The 22,570-nt window shown below is 29.7% G+C and overlaps 1 protein-coding gene across 40 annotated transcripts in view; it reads right to left on the bottom strand.

The window, feature by feature from the left end:
• Nucleotides 1-4,279: 4,279 nt before the first annotated feature.
• The window catches only part of LOC121129022 (uncharacterized), a 39,731-nt gene continuing 21,440 nt past the window's right edge, over nt 4,280-22,570 (bottom strand). For 13 of the 40 annotated variants that reach the window (XM_040724671.2, XM_071893267.1, XM_071893264.1 and 10 more), the window contains one exon: nt 4,280-4,874. In XM_040724671.2, the coding sequence (XP_040580605.1) occupies nt 4,724-4,874 (151 nt within the window). In that variant the 3' untranslated portion in view covers nt 4,280-4,723. Of the gene's footprint in view, nt 4,875-9,140; nt 10,362-14,292; nt 14,383-22,570 lie in introns of those variants that run through there. The other 27 variants (XR_011783476.1, XR_011783475.1, XR_011783478.1 and 24 more) reach the window with 7 other exon arrangements.

The following is a 22,570-nucleotide window of genomic DNA, read 5'->3' as shown; positions in this document are numbered from 1 at the left end:
ACTAGGATTACGGCAAAAGTTATTGGCCGATTTTGATCAAACGTGGTTCGAAGATTATATATGGTCACAGTAAGAGCCCATTACATTTTGAGAGGTCAATATCAAGGTAAAAGAAAACATAAAAAATACATAATGGACCATAACTTTAGAACAAATTGAGATACACAACTCAATTTGATCTTAGGCGGAGGTTTGGCGCTCTGCAAGTGCCCATTCTTGTTTATTATGTGATAAATCAGTTTGACTTAATAAAGTCCAAGAACTAATTCTACTAATATGTCAACGTATATATCTATATGAAATATCTTGTTGTACTTTGATCATTTGACAAATAATTATTATGTATTAATAAAATATCCAACTGTGTATTGATGTTCATTTTCACAGTGCTATTCAGCTATTTTGATGGGTGAAGGAGGGAGAGGGGGGGGTATGGTTGGAGGAGGAGGGGTAGTCAGTCTTCTCATGAAACAACAAGGAAAAAAGGCACTTCAGAGTCCTCTTTATGTACATATTCACAATAAACATAAAACAGAATGAAGACATTATGAAGAACAAGCTTGTTACTTGAAACTTTTTATAAAAAAGCAACAAAAATTACTATTATTATGCTCTATAGCCATTTATTCCATCATTGTATCCATATTATATATATATATATATATAATGTTCACATTGAGGGGTCCTAATAGCTAGAGTAAGTATTAAGTAGTAACTCCCCTAAAGCTGAAAAGTAAAAAAAAAAAAAATGCTTTGATAGACTCTTTCGTGAGAAATACATATGTAGTACATTCAATATATTATATATGTTCTGCTTACATACTTAGGTACAATACATATGTAAAGAAGGCAGTCAGGCAAAGAAATAAAAAGATCTTTGTCTGATAACACATGGACTGAAAAGTCCCCGGCTTAACAAAGAAAATAAGATTTTATTTACATTCAAAATTGGCTTTTTTTTAAATTATTATTATAAATATTTTATTTTGCTTTATTAAGAAGGGCTCCCATATCACTTTTGAAGCCAGTGCTTAGCTTTAACGGTATATGTCCCCCTCAAGAAATCGTGTAAAATTAAAACAGGAATTTTTAATCCATTGTTTTGGAAATAACAATGGAATCTACATAACTCACAAACTAAAGCACAGATTGTCACGAAATTTTGACAACTGTCTTTTGATGGTTGGTTACAGCTAAAGCTGAGGTAAATTTTTAAAAAAGAGCCAACAATGCCTGACTTTTCTGCCCATATACCTCTTTGCTACATTAAATACTGGATAATTATTGTAAAATTATACAAGTAGGCTGTATAAAGGTATTTTATAGGTGTTTTAGATGTTACGTCCTAAATCTTAAAGAACACTTGGAAATTTATTCTTAAATATTTAAATATATCGTTTAGAGCTCGTTAAAATGTATTTGGGTGAAAAAAAATACTCTATTTGAAGCTTTTTCGCTAGAATTAGAGTCAAAAAGTGTTCAAATGCAAAAGAAGACGCCCCAAGGAACAATCCAAAGGTGGAAACACAGATTCAAGCCTCGACTTGAACGTGAGTACATATTTTAAAGACTAACGTCTGTACTTTATCTCAAGATAGAGACTCGAAACTTGACATGGACATTTTAGCTAAGACTAAGCTATTTTATGCAGAACTCGAGAAAAGATGTATCAATACGTCAATAAAATATTCAAAGGCTAAAACTGGACTATACTAACAAATTCAAGGACTTTGACTTGACTTGGACGTGTATGCAATGAATTGAGACTCGACTTGTAATTGCAGTATCATGCCTTTTACCATAACTCTTGCACAATTTTTACTAAATTTCATTCATAAAGACGTCGTGTAGAGGTTGCTTGACAATATTGGACGTTTTTGAAGGTGAGTGGGACTGATTTTAAGTAATATATTAAGGACCAATACAACCATAGTATTTCATATTAAGTTGTTCAAAATAGTTGGGATTTTGTTAATTGTTCTAGATGATTTTACATGTTTTAATCCCTTTTCTGTGGTTTTAATTTTACAATGTATAATAATAAATAATTGATCATAAGAAATTGTATAATTGCATTTAATAAAAAGTATAAGTACACATTGTACTTTAAAACTATTTACCTCCATCGTGACAAAAGTACACTAAAAATATATTAAATAAATAAATAGTAAGTAAAATAACTCTTAAATTAAAAATACAATTTTTAATGTCTTTCCGATTAATAAAAAAATACCAACAATAAAAAAATACCCAAAAAGTTAAAAATGGACCTCTAGGATTGGCCTATCTTTATGCCTAATGAAAACCCTGATAATGCATTCAAAATTTTAATGTACTTTTTAGAGTTCTCCAGAAAATATCGTACAATATTTACTGCTATATCAAACGTTCATGTATCGTCCTTAGAGATTTACAAGCCTCAATCCATTTTCTTGAAGCAGTCGTCATAAGTTTTCCTCTTAACACAGTCCTAAAAATTGGTTCTTTCAAAATCAACTTTTTTGCAACGTACGACTTAGCGTTAATTATTCTACAAGTTACAACGTAGAAAATATATAAAGTCTTGTAAATATATGAATAATTGACAGTATTATGGTAAAGTTATCTGAGACCTTGAGGGATCGAGACTGAGATTAAAAACATCTTTTTTTTTCTTATCAATTTTAATTTTTCATATAAAAGTACGGCTTTAACTCACTAATATAGAAATTGACATTGTATTTTCATGTCAGCTGTTGATTTTTCTGTTTCTTTTCCGGTTTACCATGTTTTGAACATTGGTTGATTTAATTCAAATTAACTGTTATAGAACAGTGATCAATTATTGGTACTTTTTGAATAATAATTCCACAATTGGATAATTTTTGTCTAATTTTGGCCAATTGTTTAGTTTTCATTTTCGCAGAATGGTTGTAAGTTACAAAAAAAAAGTATTGATGCAATACTTCCTTTGATGTTGACGAATAGAGTAAAACCTTCAAAAATTCGAAATTACATCAAACTTTATCGAAATTGGTAAGTGACTTGTACTAGACAAATGTTCATAGGGAAGTCGCTTTTTGGTCCTTCGATGTCGATTATTCCTATCAATGCGAATCAGAATGAGCCAAGTGTCGGGTTATTCACCCACTAATTGGGACATCTGTTTTGAAACTCTTAATTCACGATTTTTCATTAAGATTTCTTAGTCCAAACTCTTTCTTCAAACCAAGAAAATCCCTACCAAATTTATTCTGATAGCAGCTAAATTATTTTTATCAAGATGTATATTCCAAAAAGACATCCGCTTAACGATGAAAAGTGAATCCTAAATAACTATTCCCATATGTATTCATTTCACGATTCCCTGCTATGCATAGAAAACGTTATTATTTTAATTGTACTACGCAACCTTCTCTCCGAAAAGAAACCAAAAAAAAAGGCCCATAATTAGTTGTTAGTTCCCAACTATAGAACTATTAATCAAATATTGTTTAGAGCTTAACAAAACCTATCTCTAATTCAACCCATCAACGCTCAGAATACTCATTAGATGAAAAAAATCAGAAACATCAATAGTTGAAAACACAATACACTGTGAATTTTTGTGTTAAGGAGGTAAGACCGTGAGAAGCTCCGTATTTGTGTACCTAGTATTGTATCAGTCTTTAGACGGGTATTATCAGTCTTTGGGACCGGTCCTTGATTTTTTTCTTAAAAATATCACTGGTTTATTAAACCAAATAAGATATACATTAAAAACATTATACGTATCAGTCAAAAAAAAAATTATTTATTTAAGTTTTAATGCAATATTATGGAAATTTTTCGTATTTTTACATAGTTATAAACTTTATTAATAGTATAATTAACAGAATAATGAAAAAAAAGATAAAGAAAAACCCCAAACAACAAGATGGATCAATTTTAAAGTCTAAAAGGATTTACATGTGGGACTGGGCTGAACTATTAAGGAACCAGGCTGGACCACAGTCCTTGGTCCTAAATAAGGATCGACACAAAATGAATCGAACCCCTTCCTGAGGTTTCCTTACGCCACTGATTAATAATTATTTATCAACAAACAACACTAAATATCTTTGAGTCCCTCAGGTTAGCTCCCTAATCCCCTACCCCCCCCCCCTCAAAACATGTTTATTAAGGAAACAGCATTTTGCTTTTCTCACAGATACAAATGTATGTTAATATATTCAGCTTCACAAAGCTTCTTCCTCCATGAATGGAGTCAATACAAATATTCACATCAATATGGACAAATTATAATTATTTCTATATAATCTACAATATGTATTTTATTTATTCATAATCTTCTTAAATCAATTTATTTATAATCATTTTCTTTTCTAATTGTTGTAGTACCACATTAAACTATCAATTAACAAATTTTTGAAGGAATTATAAAATCATAAATAATGCATCACTGATTCACAGGATTTTGTAGGTAGTGCCCCTTCAAGTCCATGATTAGTTAATAAAACTAAATACAATAATTGTACACGTTATTAAAAATATAATATTTATAAGCATATAACAATACTAAAGGTGTTTTTTCGCCGTCATTAAAAATGTGTGGGTTTTTTTTTTTTTTTTTGTATTAGTAGTAACATGGAATTAAAATTATAAACATCTAATAATAAAAAAAGGCAAGGCGAAGTTGATATTTCGAAAGGTTTCGAGATCTTAGTCTATCAAAAAAATGTTCCGTATGTTTTTTGCAACATATTTACGAAGGTCTTCGTCCCATGGATCCGTTTGGAGGTGTGGAATCATTGTTGCAAGGAATGACTCCGTCTTCATAGCGCATAAGGGTACTTTTGCTATCTCGATCTGTTGTGTTTGGTTTTTTATTTTGACTAAGATCCGCCTCATTTTCTCTGAAAAAATCATTTTAACATTAGGTTGAGTTTTTTTAGGGGATTGATCAACTTTTTCGAATTTTAAAAATGGAGTATTTGGAAAAGTTGTGTATTAGTATCAAAATTATATTTGTAAAACATGAGCCCAGGAAGTAGATTGCAGATGCTCCGAATAAAACTAAATTTTTAAAATATATAATTTTACATAAAACTATTTTTGTGTGAGGATGACAAACCCAATTCGCTCTATCGTTAAGACACGGTCACCCTAGGTATTTATTTGATGATTCACTATAAATTAAGTAATATGATGATTAATAAGTATTGTATAAATTAGAAAAAAATTGTAATTGGTTGTATAGTTCTTAATTAAAGTTTGATCGGTCGTAGGACTGATTTCCTAGTCTGTCTTTTTTATAGGTCCGATCTTTTTTTTTCTTCGAAGAGGTTAGGTTGAACAGCTATAGGGATACGGTAAGTAACTAAGTCATTTCAGTTGTTGTAGTTACCATAAAATACCGATAAGAATCTGTCGTACGAATGAAACATTTTCAAATTAGAAGCAGACTGATAGGACAGCAGTTTTTTTATTATTTTTTGTTTTGACCGATCTAACCCAGGGGCGTACGCAAGATTATATTTTATAGGCGGGGAAGGGCTTGGTTTTTGGAATTTTGTTGGAAAAAAAAAATTTAAAAAATTACATGTTAAATATTAATTTTTTTGGAAAAAAAGTTCAAAAATCTACAGATGTTCACAAAAAATTACATTTTTGAAAAAAGTAATCAAAAATTATATTAAAAATATTACATTTTTTGAGAAAAATTTCAAATATCAATAAACATTCAAAGTAAATTTAATTTTTTGGGAAAAATTTCATTTCATTTCATATATTAAATTTTCTAGTAAAAAGCAAAAATTCTTTAATTTGTGGGGGATCTACAGTCCCTAAAACCCTACACTTGGTGTATAAATATTGAAAAGAAAATACAAAATTTGATTTGTAGTAGATTATTATAGTTTAAATACTATGAAATGAAATTTAGGACCATAATTATTCCAAATAATAGGGAAATTATCTTTAAAAAAATCCACAAAAATGTATAAATAAAGTTTTAACTGAATTGGGGAATATTTAAAATACATTTAATAGTTCTGAAATTTGTCAATGAATTTTATGTCATAGGACTATGAGTTTCCCATTACCCACCATTAACAATTATAAAAAATTTGAATATCCACCCTTTCTAGTTAATATCTAAATATACTCATCAGTTATTCTGTAGTTGTTTTTTTTGTTCGGATTAATAAATACATATTTCATAGAGAAAAATCTCAATGATTAGAAATCTTTATTTAATGCCATCCATGCTTTTTTGTAGGGATTAGTAATCATCAATGTAATTTGTCGTAATTTCCGACAAAAAAAAATAACATTTACTCTATCAGAAATCAGTAAAAACTAATCTTTAACCCTTCAAAGAAAAAAAAAAAAATTTTTTTTTTTTTGAAAGAACACAAATTCAATAAGATATTATGAAATCTATTGAATAGTTTTTTTTTTTTTTTTTTTTTAAATACTCATTCTGAGCTAAATAACAACAAAAAACTCACATTTCATTTTTACTTTATTGTTATTATTCTGAAGCAACTTGTAATTTGAGATATTTTTATATGAGAAAAAATAGCTCTTAGACTTTATGATAAAAATATCAACAGTTTTTTTTTTCTTTTAACATGATTCAAAAGAACAAAATGTTCGGAAATCGTCACAAATCATTCGTAATCACTCAAATAGATTATAGATTCTTCAACAAAGCGGGCGAGAAAGAAAAGATACAAAAAGAAACTCCCTTACGAAATAAGGAAACTCTTAAAGCTTCTACTTCTTTGAATTTTAATCCCTTTAGATTTATTCATTAAGATCCCCCGAGAGGTTAATCATCGCTTAATGAAGTAGAAGAGAGCCGAACCTTTTTTATTACAATTTGCAGATTATTTATGTATGTTGAGTATATAATACACTCCTGATTTCCGTTTACCTCAAGGAGATTAATCTTTGTGTTTCCCCCACGCCTTAACTTACCTTTTCTCATCACCACAAAAATTGTACAAAAATAAAACGTATTAATAGTGCAGATAAAAGCGAACAAAATACTAAATTTATCTACTTAAATCGAAAATAACAATCCACACAAAAGGAATTCAAAGGAAAATCATGAGGGCATCATCAAAAGCCATTGAATCAGCCGTCTTTTTTCCAGATATTTATATACATTGAGGGGTGGTTACTTAGAAATGCGCGGGGTGACTTACTATATTTCAATTGATTTTAAGAATTGTACAATATTTTGCAATCCATATATGACCTTTATACTTAGATTAACTGTTACTTACTTGATGAAGAAACTGACTGAAGCAGGGACGTTGATAAGCTTTCATCATTGGGGGGGTCGTAGGGTGTGGGCTGGAGTGGCTGTACAAAAAAATAAGGAATTTTTACCTTTTGACTTTTGTCATTCGGAAAAACTATGCAGCAGAGCAAAACATTTAATATTTGAAATTTTTTTCCAAAAAATTAACTTTTTTCTGTGTAGTCCTGGATTTTTGAGATTTCTTTTCCAAATAATTTAAAATTTTATTGAATATAATTTTAATCAATTTTTTTTTCCAAAAATTATAATATTTGAAATTTAATTATTGGATATTTTTTTCCATAAAAATTATAATACTTGAAATTTAATTATTAGATATTTTTTTCCATAAAAATTAATTTTTTCTTTTAAATAACTATGGATTTACAAAATTTTTGGATTTTTTTTTCCATAAAAATTAATTTTTTCTTTTAAATAAATATGGATTTTCGAAATTTTTGGATTTTCGAATTTCCTTGAAAATTAATTTTTTCTTTTGAATAACTATGAATTTTCGAAATTTTTGGATTTTTTTTCAAAGTAATTCCCAAAAAAAATCCCTTTCCAAAATATAATCCAGCGGGTGCCCCTAGGGGATTGTCCCTCAAAAATATCAACACCGTTATATAATTACTTATATAAATAGGTTTATTAAATACATATACTAGCAGAGGGTGGCCGCGTTCCAGGGATGAATAGAAGGGAATAGAATTAAAGAATGACGTAGGGCTGGATATAGATGAAAAGAGGAAAATTAGGTTTTATTTTGGTCAACAATAGCCTTTAAATTACCTCGGAGGCAAGAAAAAAAGATATCATAGGAATATGCTTGGTTATTTTAAATGTCTACTTGCTAAATTTCAGACTGATCTGTCGACCATTTTGGATTTCAATATGTGATAAGACCAAAAATAGACTTATCATACATTTAAGAAATCGTAAAAATGGAGGTACGGGGAAACTTTTGAGGGAGCTTCAGCTCCAAAAAAGTTGATATAGGGTCCATTTGGCACATAACGCATATTGTCAAAACTCCCAAAGAACTTTTAATGAAATAAATATAGTCAGACAATTGATTATTTCACCCATATAATCCTGATCTAACATCGAGTGTTCTTTTATAAGTTAAAAAAGTTGGGAAGAAAATTTATTTAAGTTTCTGATGAGGGTAAAAACTATAAACCGAATAGTGAAATGAAGACCAATTGATCAATATTTGCCCAAATATATATGCAAAATGCCTTGGACCGTATAATATACTTGAATATTAACTCCCTTAACTTAATTAAGAAGGGGAAATCTTTGAAGGGAAGAAAAGTTTGCATACTTGCTAAAGGAAAAGGATTGAAATTGATAAAGTGATGTCTTTGAGAGTATGATACAAAGTGATATCTACCCTTTGGAAAAAAGACATCACATATACAATTTATCTACTCAAGCTAACAAGTGCGGCTCGCCATTTGGTTTATAACTTTGGTGGAGGAAAAAGTCGTATGCTTGTAAAAGACCAACGACTCCAGGGCCTTTGATGAGGGATTTAACCGTTGGAAATATCGCTATAATAAAGGCATTTAGAAAAAAATGTGAAGGTTATTTTGATAAATAATATTAATAACAAATGAAATATATTAAGTCATTAATAAATGAATTAAAGCTTTTTGCGCATTTTTAAGTAAGTTTGCCTCGTACAGATACATATACAAAATCACAAACAAAATATCGAGTCCCTGTTTCAGCAGTTTAACGCATCATGTTATTACATAATTAATTAGAAATGATAAGGATAACCACCCAAGCCCATCACCTATTTTTAATGACGACATGTAGTTGTTTTATCCCATCAAATTATTATTATTGGGCAATTAAGTACCTAACTTTGATGATGAATACAACTTATGATTTACTTCGATCTGCCGTAATGAATCTAAAAAAGTAGAAAATTAAGAGTGAGCTTTAAAATATATGCAGTCCCTGATCTTCATGGATAGTGTTTCAAAAATTCTAATTTTTGGAATGGCTTCCCATAAAAGCTGTTCATCGATTCAAATACTTACATTATTAAGTTTCAGTCTCTTAAAAAATAGACTTATAGGTTGTGTATTGCAATTGGAATAATGACTAATCATATTTTCCCAAATAAGGTTTTTAAGTGCGTAAGAACTCAAATATATACTATTATTGATTGATTTATCAAAACAATAATATGAAATTATATATTCTTTAGTTCGGTTACTTCAAATTATATAAAATGCAGCTTTGAAATAGGTTTTAAAAGTTAGTTTGTTTGTATATAATTATAATTGATTTTTATACGCAACCTATATTTAAATTACAAATATAAATATAATTAGATTTAACTCATAAAACATGTATCTTTAAATGTCCAGTATTAACATAAAATAATTTATATTAGAAATATTACTAAAATAAACATCAAAATAGCACTTCTAAGACTTCACTCCAATTGCAAAACATTTGTCCAAATGACATAAAGTTTGTTCTACAGTTTTTTTACCTAGCTAATATTCCTTTTCGTCAAAAAAAAAAAAAAAACATCAAATGAACCACTGTAATGTTTTTTAAAGAATAACAAATACCATGTATATTATTTTTTGTGATTCAATTGGGAAAAAACTGATGATACAACGCATATGAATTATATCTGCATATATGCTTTTGATATATGATGTAATTCGTCATGCAGTTTTAATTTAAATTTATGAAAACATTAAGGTAGTAAGTTTACTAATAAGGCTTTTCTTTAATATCCGGTTCATATTACAAAAAAAAAGAGCTCTTATAGAATTATAATCATAAAATTTAACTACATACAGTTCCAAACTTATTAAGAATTCAAAATATCTGAATTTAAGCAGAAAAAAATACTAAAATAAATATAATCACAATACAATTTAATGTTGATCACAGTATAATTATTATTGCACATCTATGTAACACTGTTCCACAAGAGAATCAAGTGGAGGTATGCTGCTCAAAAACAACTGTGCAATGAGTTTGTACTTAAAGTGAAGTAATGATTGAATTATTTGCTTCTTCGGTATCATTCTTGCTCTCATCTGTGTACAAACCCCTACAAAGAAAGGAAGCCTTAATTAATTACAGAGTTAATTCATTCGTAGTAGATGTATGTACGTTACAATTTGCACACACAAAAAAATATTTGAATAATTTACGATCGTTTCCATTTTATAAAATTCACAAAAGTATAAAAAACTATAATATTTATTGAAAAGTCAATATTTTAAAGTGGTTAAACAGGGATTGAAGGCTTCATTGATTTCTATGTATGAATACAGTGTTTTTTAAACTCTAGCAAAACCATATCAATAAATGAAATATAGCACTATACAAATATAAATATAAATCGATCTTTATAGTTTGTTTACTAGACATTTAATAAGCAAATTTGCTTAATTGAATTAACTAGTTACATTCATGAAATTGAATAATCAATTTCCTTAGTTGACAAATGATTTGTATTCTAATATATTTAATAAATCAATAATATAATCCAAATTGCTTATATTTTTTTAAATATTGAAAAAAATTTATATTATTCGTATTATTTCTTGTAAATAAATGATTCAGAATGATAATATTGTCAAAATTGTAGTAAGTGTACGCCATAAAAAGTATGAAAGTTTGACATATTAAATATCTGCTAACAAGAGATCACTTTAAACTATAGTGTTCCTTGTTTTCTGATACATTATAATTTTCAAAAGGGAATAAATGCTTTTTTTTAAATTTGCCTTTAATTAGTCAGTTTGAGTTGCACTGATTAAATATGAGTAAATATTATAGTATTGTCATTAATCCAGTTGACTTAGGAACTGTCTTTGAGGTATATATACCAGTAGTTGCATAAATACGCGGACTAATTTTTAAACGCTTATATATCGAGGTTCCGAGACCGGAAATAAAAATTTTTACCACAAGTCACTCGGTAAATCTTTTGGCTTTATTTTTGTTTTTCTTACTCGCATCAAACAAAGTCGTTTACAATGAATGACGAGGCCAAACGTCATATGGTTGCCACTCTCCTCCGAGCCTGTAGGTCTGTCAAGGAGATAATCAAGGACACTGGACTATCCAGGACTACTGCGCTCAAGGTCTAGAAGCTTGTCAAGGAGGAAAAATATCTGAAGGAGGGTATTCGGGCCGGCAGACCACGGAAAATGAATGTGGATGAGGTGAAGGAGGCCTTCACAAAAACATTTGGCCACCTCAATAATCACCTGATTTGAATCCCCTTGACTACAGTGTGTGTGGTGGCAAATTGAGAAGAAGGGCTGTGCTACCCGCAATCCCAATTTGGACTCATTGAAGGCCAGTGGCAATGAGCAATTGGCAGCCATGGAAGACCATTACATCATCACACATTGCACATTTAATTATTTGCCACAAATAGTCCACGTATTTATGCAACTACCGATACAAAATAATTATTTTCTTTTTTAGGAGCGACTGTGAATCGCACCCCTGTTGGAGCTCACAGCTGAGCTTATAAAACGTCATGACAGCTTACCTACTCTCATCCAAAATATTTTTCAAAATGAATTCTCGGGTTTACCATGTTGATTTTTAGTTCCTTTTTTTAACATGCCCAAAATACACACGATTTTCATCATTTAATAGCAGTATTTTTATCTTGCTCTTAAAAATATATTATTTTATTTTAAAGGACACTTGCCCCAATTTAGACAAAAAATTTATCTCCATTTGTGATATAGGGATTAAGAAAATATGAATCTAAATTAAACCTGTATTGACCCATCGACAGTAAAAGTATTATTTTATGAATATTTTGGTTACAAACATTATTTCCTTCTGACATGATAGGGAAATGACTTATTTGGAAGAATTAAAAAAAACACCTTAATAATGTTTACTAAACAAACGTATCTATCAAAACAACATATATATCACTTCATTTGAAGTATTCTGTATAGTATAGCCAGAAATAAAAAACCCCATATAAATCATTGATTAACGATAAATTGAGTCAGTAACGGATTTGAAATCTTAGTAAGCCATTATATGTAATTTTGTTCAAATTTAGTAAAATGGTGAAGCTACAATCAAGTTTCTTATGAAAGTTGTACGTAATTTATACCTCTCAGAGATGAACTCAAAAACAATTCTCAATAAACATGCATGCGAAATAGTCAAAATAAATACATATTATATTTATAAAAATGCAATGGTTACATTGTTTGAGATGATAAAATTACATTTTTTTTTTAAATCATGTTTCATGTAGATAGGAAAAAAAGTAAATGATTAATAGAAACAAATATTTTAGATTAAAAATTGAATAGGAAGCCATCTTAGAATATATGTATATATTTTTTTATTAATTCCTTATTAAATACAATACATCAATATACCGAACAATCCGAGTAATTGGCTTTCAAAGATGTATCAGACTGTTTGGAACAATCAGGGCAACAAACTAATTTCTTTTTTCATTCGGTTTTTTTAACACTCCGTAAGTCCAACGGGGTTTTTCAAACTTCACAATTTACAAAAAATCATTCTTTTTGGGTACTAAATAAAGATGTTTTTTGATTTAAAATGTTTCTTTGTTTTAGGAGAGAAAAAGCTATGTTAGTAATTTGTATGCTTCCCATATATAATTATTCATAGTATTTTCTCTTCAACAAACCGGATACATTTTAAATTACAGAACTTCTTTATTTTGAACTGGAAAATTGTTGAAGTTTGAAGATCAAAAAATTCAAATATCTTAATAAGGAAATGTTTATTGATCCGTTTCACAATCATACCCATATTTAACTTAAAAAATCAATGTACTTTTTTTTTTTTTTGTATCACACTCTCAATCGGTTTTAATAGTTAAATATATTCATGTGTCGAAAATTGAGTTGGTTACCCAATTGCTCTTAAAATTTTGACTAGTTTGCAGACTTTTTTATTATTAAACACAAATTAAATGTAGAATAAATTAATATGTTACCCCTATTGAGAACAAAAGTTCGTTTTTGTAGATAAAGTAATTTGCAATACAACAAATATTAAATAATCTAATTGATTTTAAAAAGGATTGACATGTGGTAACCCACCTTAACGGAGAGTTAATATATTTAAAAGGAAAAACTGCACTAAAGCGAAATTCGAGCTAAATGAGTTCTTGTTATGCATGCAAAATTGAGGAGTTCATTTCCAAAACCAATAATTTTCATATTTTCAATATTCAGTTATATTACTTTTGGCTTTTTTATATAATTTTTTTAATTTCAATCCAATTTTAGCAAAATATTTTAAAAATGAAATTTCAAATATCAAATTTTTTTTTTTAAAAATTCAAAAATCTACTGCTATTTACAAAAAATAAATTTTTTGCAAAAAAGTTCAAAAATTAAACTTCACAAATAAAATTATTGAGAGAAAAATTTCAAAAATCTATAGCTATTAATAGAAATTTAAATTTTTTGAAAAAAAATTCACAGCTGTTCACAAAAAAAAATTAAATTTTTCGGAAAAAAAAAATTATTTATTAAATTTTCCAGTAAAGTGCAAAAATCCTCTAATTTGTGGGTCACTACAGCCCCTCTATCCCTCCCCCTGCGGACACCCCTGTAGTTAATTGGTTTTTGCACACAACAATCCTGCTATTTTGCGTTTCAATGTCGGTTGTTATATGCATTATAAACATTTTATTCAAATTTATTTCAAAATCTTTTAGTTCCATTTGAAATTTATTTTTTCAATGTTAATGTTCTATTGGTTAATATAAACAAGCCAGCTCTCTAATTGGCAGATCGAACTGTTTATTTAAAGGTTTTTTCTCAATTCTCTCACAGTTAAAAAAAGGGAAATATATATTTTATTAAATGAACTCCTCTAGTATTTAAGAAATGTAACTATTATTGACTGTGATGCCATTTTGAAAGTGTTTTCACGGATTCCTCATTAGTATAATACATTCTAAATATAGTGACAACTATATACAAAAGAAATCATATATGATAACTCACCCATGGGAGAAGTTTATTTATGCATTTATTTGTTTTAATTTTTTAAAAACAAATTTTCAATCATTCAGATTGACTCGACAAAAACCATCCCTAGTTTAAGAGAAAAAGTAAGAGAAAAGAATGACAGAATAAGATATCAACTATCTACATGAAACAAAATCTAAATAAATACTTTACTTATTGTCATATATTGGAGATGTATACCTACCCAAATGTACATGCAACCCGTTTGTTTGTTAAGTTAAATTTCTCATTTAAGAATTTTTTTTCAAACTTTGATCAAGATGTGCGATCTATACAGGGCTTTAAAGATAAATTAAGATTCTATTCCCGAAAAATTATAATATTCAGTACATAGTCATTTATTGATCATATCGAATAAAAATTTGTGAAGTTATTTGCCAGTGATCATATGTTTTGGACATTTGATGCAACCTCCTCTAGGCTCAATAAACTTTATGATTATTGGCTTGAATGGTGTTGTAGCCTTAATTACATGATCAACTGAGATCATCCTGCAGTTTCTGGCTATGCAAGCTTATAAGGAACTAACATTGCTGTAAGTGTGTTAGCTGATCTGTTACTTAGGGATACCTGACTGATATTATCGAACATGTTCAAATTTTGACTATTTCAGCCTTCACGAAGAAGGATACCCTCTCAGATAGGAATGACAGAGTTGTCTTGGTGGCATGGAGCCGGATAGAATCCAGCACAAGTACCACTTTAGAGTTCAAAATATTTGGACAGCTATTATGGTATAAGCCTTTTCCTTAAAAAAAAGTATCATGTTAAAGAAAGATTTTAGCCACTTACAGCAATGCAAGCTGTATGTCAAAATTCAAAGTGGGAGACGAGATATAACAATTCGAAAAATTCCCAATACATCCGTAAAGCCATGTAAATGACACCGTAGAATTATAAACTTTGAATTGTTTATTATTATAGCACATAACAAATGTTCCATACTAGACGTAATCAAGTGACGCCGGAACCATAAAGGTGAAGGCATTATTGAATCCCCACTTTTGGATAATCAATATAGTTATCACAATAAAACTTTTTATCCTTGTATAAATAATTTTAAATATCCTAATTTTGGGGAAAAACATTTCAATTTACCGTTATTATTTGTTCATATTTAGTTTATTCACAAAAAAATCATATTTCAAAAGGTTTTTCTTTCTTCAAAAAAAAAAATATTTGTCAAAGTTGCCTTCTATAAAAAGCAAAAACATCCTCTCAAAAAAAACCCAAATGCCCTGCCTCCTCCACCTACAAAATCATGCCGGCACTCCTGATGATGTCACTACTTCTAATTTTGGCCCCTCACTTCTAAATACATTCCAACGGTGATGCTATAATTTAACTTTTTTTTTTTAAGTTGACAAACTTTAAATCTGTGGTTCTATAAATTTCTATAAACTGCATTCATCTAGGATTTAATATTGTCGAATTTCTGGGGGTTTTTTTTTAAATGTTTTTTTTAAGTGGTCAGATGGAGATGCACCGATTATGTATAATTAATAATTATAGTATTAAATTTACTTCATCTGACCTAGAAATCTGCCTCAAACTTCATATACATAGAGTATATTTCCTTCTTTAGGAACGACCGGTGTACGAACCTACGCACATTGATTTCAAGAGAATAATTTCTTCAAAGAGTTTTGTCCATAGAGCTGGATTGTTCCATCAAGTTTTTAACAAATTAAAGAAAATATTTAATTTACCATATCCGCCATTGAATTTTTGCAAAAAAACAATTAAAAATGCAAATTTATCATGGATTATTAATGCTAAAGGAAGGCAACCCTATATAAAATACTTTTGGGGTTTTTGAGTGGGTTAGACACACATTTTCGAATTTTGAAATGAAGGATCGGAAAAAAGGATGTAAAATTATAAAAATATTGCGTAAAAGATGAGCTCCAGGGAGTATGATTCAGAGGCTCCAATAAATGAGCATAATGTTTGGTTTTTTTTTTTTTTTTTTTCATTCAAAATTGACTTTTTTTAAATTATTTTTTATTTGCTTTATGCAGCAGAGTCCCATAACACTTTTCAAGTCATTGCTTGGCTTGAACAGTATTTTTCCCCATCAAGAAGTAGTGTAAAATTATAACACTAAATTATTTATGATCAATTGTTTTGCATATAACAAAAGTAATGTCACACTTAGCCCAATAACTCAAAAACTAAAGAATAGATTGTTAGGAAATTTTGACAACTGTATTTTGAAGGATGCTACTAACTGAAAATGAGGTGAATTTTAAAAAAAAATACGCTATTTATGTGCAAAGCCAAGTACTTTTCATCACATGCATTAAATTTTTTCAAATTAATTAATGTTTTTATAAGGATGACCTCCATTCACTTTATTGTTAAGACAAGGTCACCTTACTTATTTATGTGTTATAATTAACTACTTTTTTTGGTAATGTGATGATTAAATTTAATTATTTTTGAACTAATCAAACTGCGCTTGTTTCGCTATTGATACAAAAATATTTAATATAAATATCAAATTTTGATATGCGGTAGAATATTATAGTTTAAAAAACTAGTCAAGATTCTTTAAAAATGAAATTTCTTATAATTATTGGTAATAGAAGAGAAAAAATTTAAAAGCCCCACAAAACATGTAAAAATAAAATTTCAACTGAATTGGTGATCCTCCAAAATAAATTCAATCGTTCTCAAATTTGATATGAAATATTTTTTCATTAGATTACATATTCCATAAAAGGATAGTTATGAAATAGAAGAGGAAACTGAATTACAACAATCGTGTAATGAACGTCTGAAGAAATGAAAAGATTATTCCAAAAATGTATTTTTTTGACAAAACAAATAAATACTTTCATTTCATTTCCATTTTTTTATTCATTTTCTCTTTCATTTCATATTTTTTCATCTAATAGAAAGAATAGCCATTAGTTTGTCAAAAGAAGAGTAGTGTAATATGTTTGCGGGCTACATGTTTTAATTAATTCTTTGATAAAAAGTGTAAATAAATACACAATAAACCTATTAATTCTGAGTAAAAGTTGCAAAAATGAAAGTAACATTGTGAAAACTGATAGTACTGAAACATTCATTAAAGAGATGTGTCTGTAGACAAGGCATCCAAGATTGGCGCCTTGTTATTGTCAAATAATGCAAATCCAAGTATTTTAATTATCATCATCACATAGAGAGCGTGTAAAAATTCTTCTCAGCAAGCGCCATTTTTATAAGTTATAAGAATGAAGCTGGGGAATACTATAGTTGACATAATCTGACACAACACGAGTGCTTTCAATTAATCTATACTTAAATTAGCCCAAACTACAGACTCTCACACCACCTTGTGGAAATATACCTTTTTTCGTTTAATCATACCTTATCGTTATAAAAAACTTTAAGCACATCTAACGAAATTTTTGGACCAATAATTTAGTTCCAAAAACATGTTATGACTATTTCATAGAATTAAAAATATGGTATCGCCGTTACTCATGGACAACACGCTCGGGAGAAGTTATTCTCTTGAACTCAGTGTGTGTACGTTCGCGCCCAGGCGATTCCTAGATAAAGAAATATACGATATGTTTATGAATTTCGCCAAAAAGATTCCTGGTTTAAATAGAGTATATATAATACTATAATATTTACTTGCACTTAATCAGTGTAACTCCATCTAACTAACTAAATAAACATTTAAAATATATATATATAGTTCGAGGACTCAAAAATTGGAATCTGTCAATTTTTTTTACTTGGTCCCATTCAAAAGAGCTGACCAAATACAACAAGTTGATGTCTGTTTTATTTTTGTGCAATCAAAAATGTCGGAGCAACAAGTAAAACGGCAGAGGTTGAGAGATCTCCTCCGTGCAAAGGACAACAAGTAGACGCTGTTCTGAATAGGAGAAATGATCACTTCTCGACAGAATCAAGAGCTCAGGTCGAATGAACCTAGAGGACCAAACATCCAGCTATGGTCATGGTCCTCGGTATGGTGGCGTCTGATGGAAGCGAGATATCTCCCTACTTCTTCATGGCCAACGAGAAAGTCAACACGGACGTTTACAACATGGTCCTCATGTACCATGTCTGACTATTGTTGAAAAGCACGTGAGAGAGAACTATCTATTTACCCAATACGACACCCCGTCACACACGTCCAAGAAGATGCAGCATTTTAGCAGGGAGGTTATAGATATCTTCTGGTGGGTAGATTTCTGGATTTCGTCCTCACCAGACGTGAATCCTCTGGACTTTGTTGTTTTTTGTGTATTGTAGGGCAAGACGAACAAGGTTTCTCACCTAAGTGTGGATGTCCTGAAGGCGTGGATCACGGAGGAGTGGAACAACTTGTCCTTGGACTTCATCAAGGTCATCTGTGTGGTTGTTTGTCCCCATATTGAAGTCATTATTCAGATTGGAGGGGGATGGAGTGAATAAAAACTGTAGAAGATTGTCCAATTATCAACTTTTCTTCCAAAAGTTTGTCATAAAAATAATAAAAAATAATAACATTTATGGAAAAATGATGATGGGTACTAAAATTTTCTAACTTTGGAGCCCTCAAACTATAAATATTTTGGCTTATTTTTCCACAGGTGGGTTTCATGCTGAAGTACTGCATGTATATGATGATTCATTAGCATAAATATTGTATTTCTAGTAATTCATTCTTTTAACTAATTGGCAACACAAATGAAATAATTCATATGGACAATTAAAAAAAATATAATTACGACTTGTTATTTATGATTTAATTTATGTCGTCATCATTTTTTATACTTATATTGTATATGAACTAGTGTTGTAACAATCCAAATATTTTTGTACCGGTTCCGTTATCTATCATTAGAGATGAAAATCTGTTGTATTTTGAGTATGTTAAAAAAAAAGAAACCAAAAATCAACATATTAATCCTAACAATTTGAAATATGTTTTGAAAGAGAGCCGTTTAGATCAGCTAGAATCAGTTGTGACAAGGGAGGATGAAATAAACGAGGACATTGGGAAGAAATACTCCAATATCGATCTCCATTTTCTACTTTGAGTCCAACAAGGATTTATAATTCTCTTACTAACTCTGCAACAAATCTTCAGGGTTACTCTCAGTCTTTTCTGAGCACAGATGAATTTTCAATCACGTTTTTAATATAATTGAATGGAGTAGTTAAATAACAATGATAACAGCTAAATAAATTAAACCCATACTTCAAATTATCAATTATAAAAAACGGGCCACATGAAAATTACACACAATTTGCATAACTAAATATAAGTATCGGTACGTCCGTAATTTTGATACTCTTTTGACCAACAAAAATGTAATTAAGGGCAATTTACATGCACTTTCAGTGACGTTCACAGGATGTTGGTGGGGGCTACACCGAAAATTTGATTACTTTTTTATGACGGAAAATTTATATTCTTGTTTTTCTTTAAAAAAGTTATTTGTTTTAATTGGATATGGCTGACATTAAAGAGGTTACGTCATCGTTAGAACACATTTATATCACGTAGTGAAGTACCGGTCGGAATATCAGTTTAGTACAGTGCTGTTTTAAATCCGTTGGTGTCCAGGTATCATTATAATACCGGTAGTGTTGTGTCAGTCCTTATCTATTCGGCTAATTCCAGTCTTAGGACGGATCCTAAGAGTCCTTGGGAATGTCCCTTATGACTGTCAGTCCTTTGGACGACTATTTGTACAAGAACTGATTGAACATGTAAGAAATAAAGTTGAGTGATGTTATTAAAGACTGAACTTTATAAGTTTTAGGACTGAATTGGACCGGACCGAGGCTGTAGTCTTCAGTCCTATGTGAGGACCGTCACTACACTAAATACCAATAAAGTGAACAACAAAAATACCCTATAAATTAAAGGGATGTAATCACTGGGTCTCAAATAGTTTTTTGAGTAGTAGTATTTTGTTTCTATTTGTCGTGAGTCAACAGTAATCACTGCAAACAGGGCCACAATAACAAATCTCTCACTATAACATCGAATGATATTCATTTTTTTTGTATTGAATATGTGCTATACGTGATTTTTGGGAATTAATGAGTCAATAACTCCTTCTAATTAAAAAAAATATATATATATATATCGTTATCAATTATCGGTAAAATTTTCGACTGGTTTATGCCTATAAACCAGTAATTATACTGAATATGGAATATATTTCCATGTATTAAAACACATATAATTGAAACATTCATGAATAAAAGTTGATCTGTACTCACTCATCTCATACGAGATTGTGAATATTCGATTCAGAAAGAGGTGGATATAGAAATATTAATAGTCAGACTAAAGTTGACAATCTTACTATGAAGTTGGTCTTTTTAATTTCAAGATTACAAGGACCGCTCCAACACTATGAGCATTAAGATCTTGCAAGTTACCAACTTGACCTTTTATGGAAACGAAGATTTCAACTTTTTTTTTGCATCTTTAGAAGAGACTATATATAATTAGATATGATATTTGAATGAAGTTACTAAAGTACACTTGAAATAGTCTACTTTGACCCACATTGTCTGAGGCTTGGAATCTTTTTAATAAAGCTTTGCAAAAAATAAAAACCCGTTTAATTTTTTGCTCTTGTTACAGACCAACTTAGAGTTAAAGTTAGCAAGTACTAAAATAATACATAATCAATACTTTACCAATGACATTTTTTGAGTTATTGCAAATATCAATTCTCGGTAATGCTAAACAAATCGATACATTTTTAGCCCTACCATAAGTACATAATGTAATGGAATAATACCTTCAAATACTGGCCTGCAATTATATATGTATACTACTCATACAACAAAACTGCGTTTAGGTTATTGCAATTATGTTAAGGTAGGTTACCGGTTTCTATGAAAAAAATTCCTAGGTATCATACGTCCCATAGCAACCCCAAAATCTGCATTTCTATATAAGTGCTTAAATGTATATTACATTTTTTATATTTTATACTTCAAGCAATATACCCTAAATGTTGCGTCATTTAAGGACATATTACTTTTCACTACGTGTGGCATGTCAGCACAAAATGAAGCTAGAATATATTATATGCTATATGTATATATGAATTTTTTTTAAATAGATTTTTCCTTATTTTTGTTTAAGATTGTTTTTAAATTGACGGACTACATACATCTTATACTTTATGCACCATACCTTAAATGTTACGTCATGGATGATATATTAGTTTTCACTAAATACTTGTAAACTAGACGGTACTTAAAAGAAGAACAAAAGAGAGTTCAAGAATGAATCATGGGTGTAAGAAGAAATAAAAACTTCTTTTTTTTGCCACAAAGGATAGAGACAGCTATTCGTATTCAAATAGCTGCACAACTGATAAGTAGATATCTATATATTTAAGACGTCTTATTTCACAATTCTTTTGTATCTATACACATAGAAGTAATCTGAGTGCTCTTTTCAGTAATTAAAAAAAATACACAAGATTCGAAAAAGGTACGTTTAATTACAAAATAGATTTGTGATTGAATGAATTTGATACGTTGTTATGGAACTTCATAGAAGGTGTATTTATTAAAGGTTTACTATGGACTTTGAATTATTATTAAAACATATACACGACTAGGACTCTTAACGACATGACGAAACAAATGTGTCATATCAACAAAGCAATATATTCTTTTTATAAAGTAAAATATACTTCAATATTTGGGGAATGTTGTATTACGGCAAGTACAGGGTGTTTCATGCCTCCGGGATTTTTTTACTATGCAGCTATCTGGTTGCATTTCTTTTTTTGCCGGCAGAAACGTTGTTGTATCAATCATTGCAACAGCTACTCCCGATAGAAAATAAGATTAAATTTACAGAGGAGGTATGGGGTTTTTCTCCGTGACGATGATTTTTGTACTTATCAACATGGAGATTTCAAATCTGGAGGTCTAAAATATTACGTTGTGGAAAAGTAATTTCGTATTATTAACTTTATTTTAAGCAGCTTTAAGCCAAGTATGGCCGTTCTGTTCGATAACTTGTTGCCTACGAGAATCCAACTATTGAGGGCAAATTTATACCTTCAGATTTTAGTCACTTTGTGACAGGTCTGAACTGTAGGGTGAATGCATAAGAACTTATCATCCAAGCTCCCGGAGCTTCTGGCACGTCATCAAAGATATGTGAGGACTGCTGTTGTCTTGATGATGTATTTTTTCTCTCATTCACCAATGCTTGTGGCTTCTGTTCAATCGCCAGCTACAAACAGTCGAGTTCTTTCCAACAGAGGGCCAA

The sequence above is a fragment of the Lepeophtheirus salmonis genome, chromosome 14, assembly GCF_016086655.4.
Source record: "Lepeophtheirus salmonis chromosome 14, UVic_Lsal_1.4, whole genome shotgun sequence".
Taxonomy (NCBI): domain Eukaryota; kingdom Metazoa; phylum Arthropoda; class Copepoda; order Siphonostomatoida; family Caligidae; genus Lepeophtheirus; species Lepeophtheirus salmonis.
Note: the sequence above shows the minus strand (reverse complement) of the source record. Positions and strands in the feature narration are given on the sequence as shown.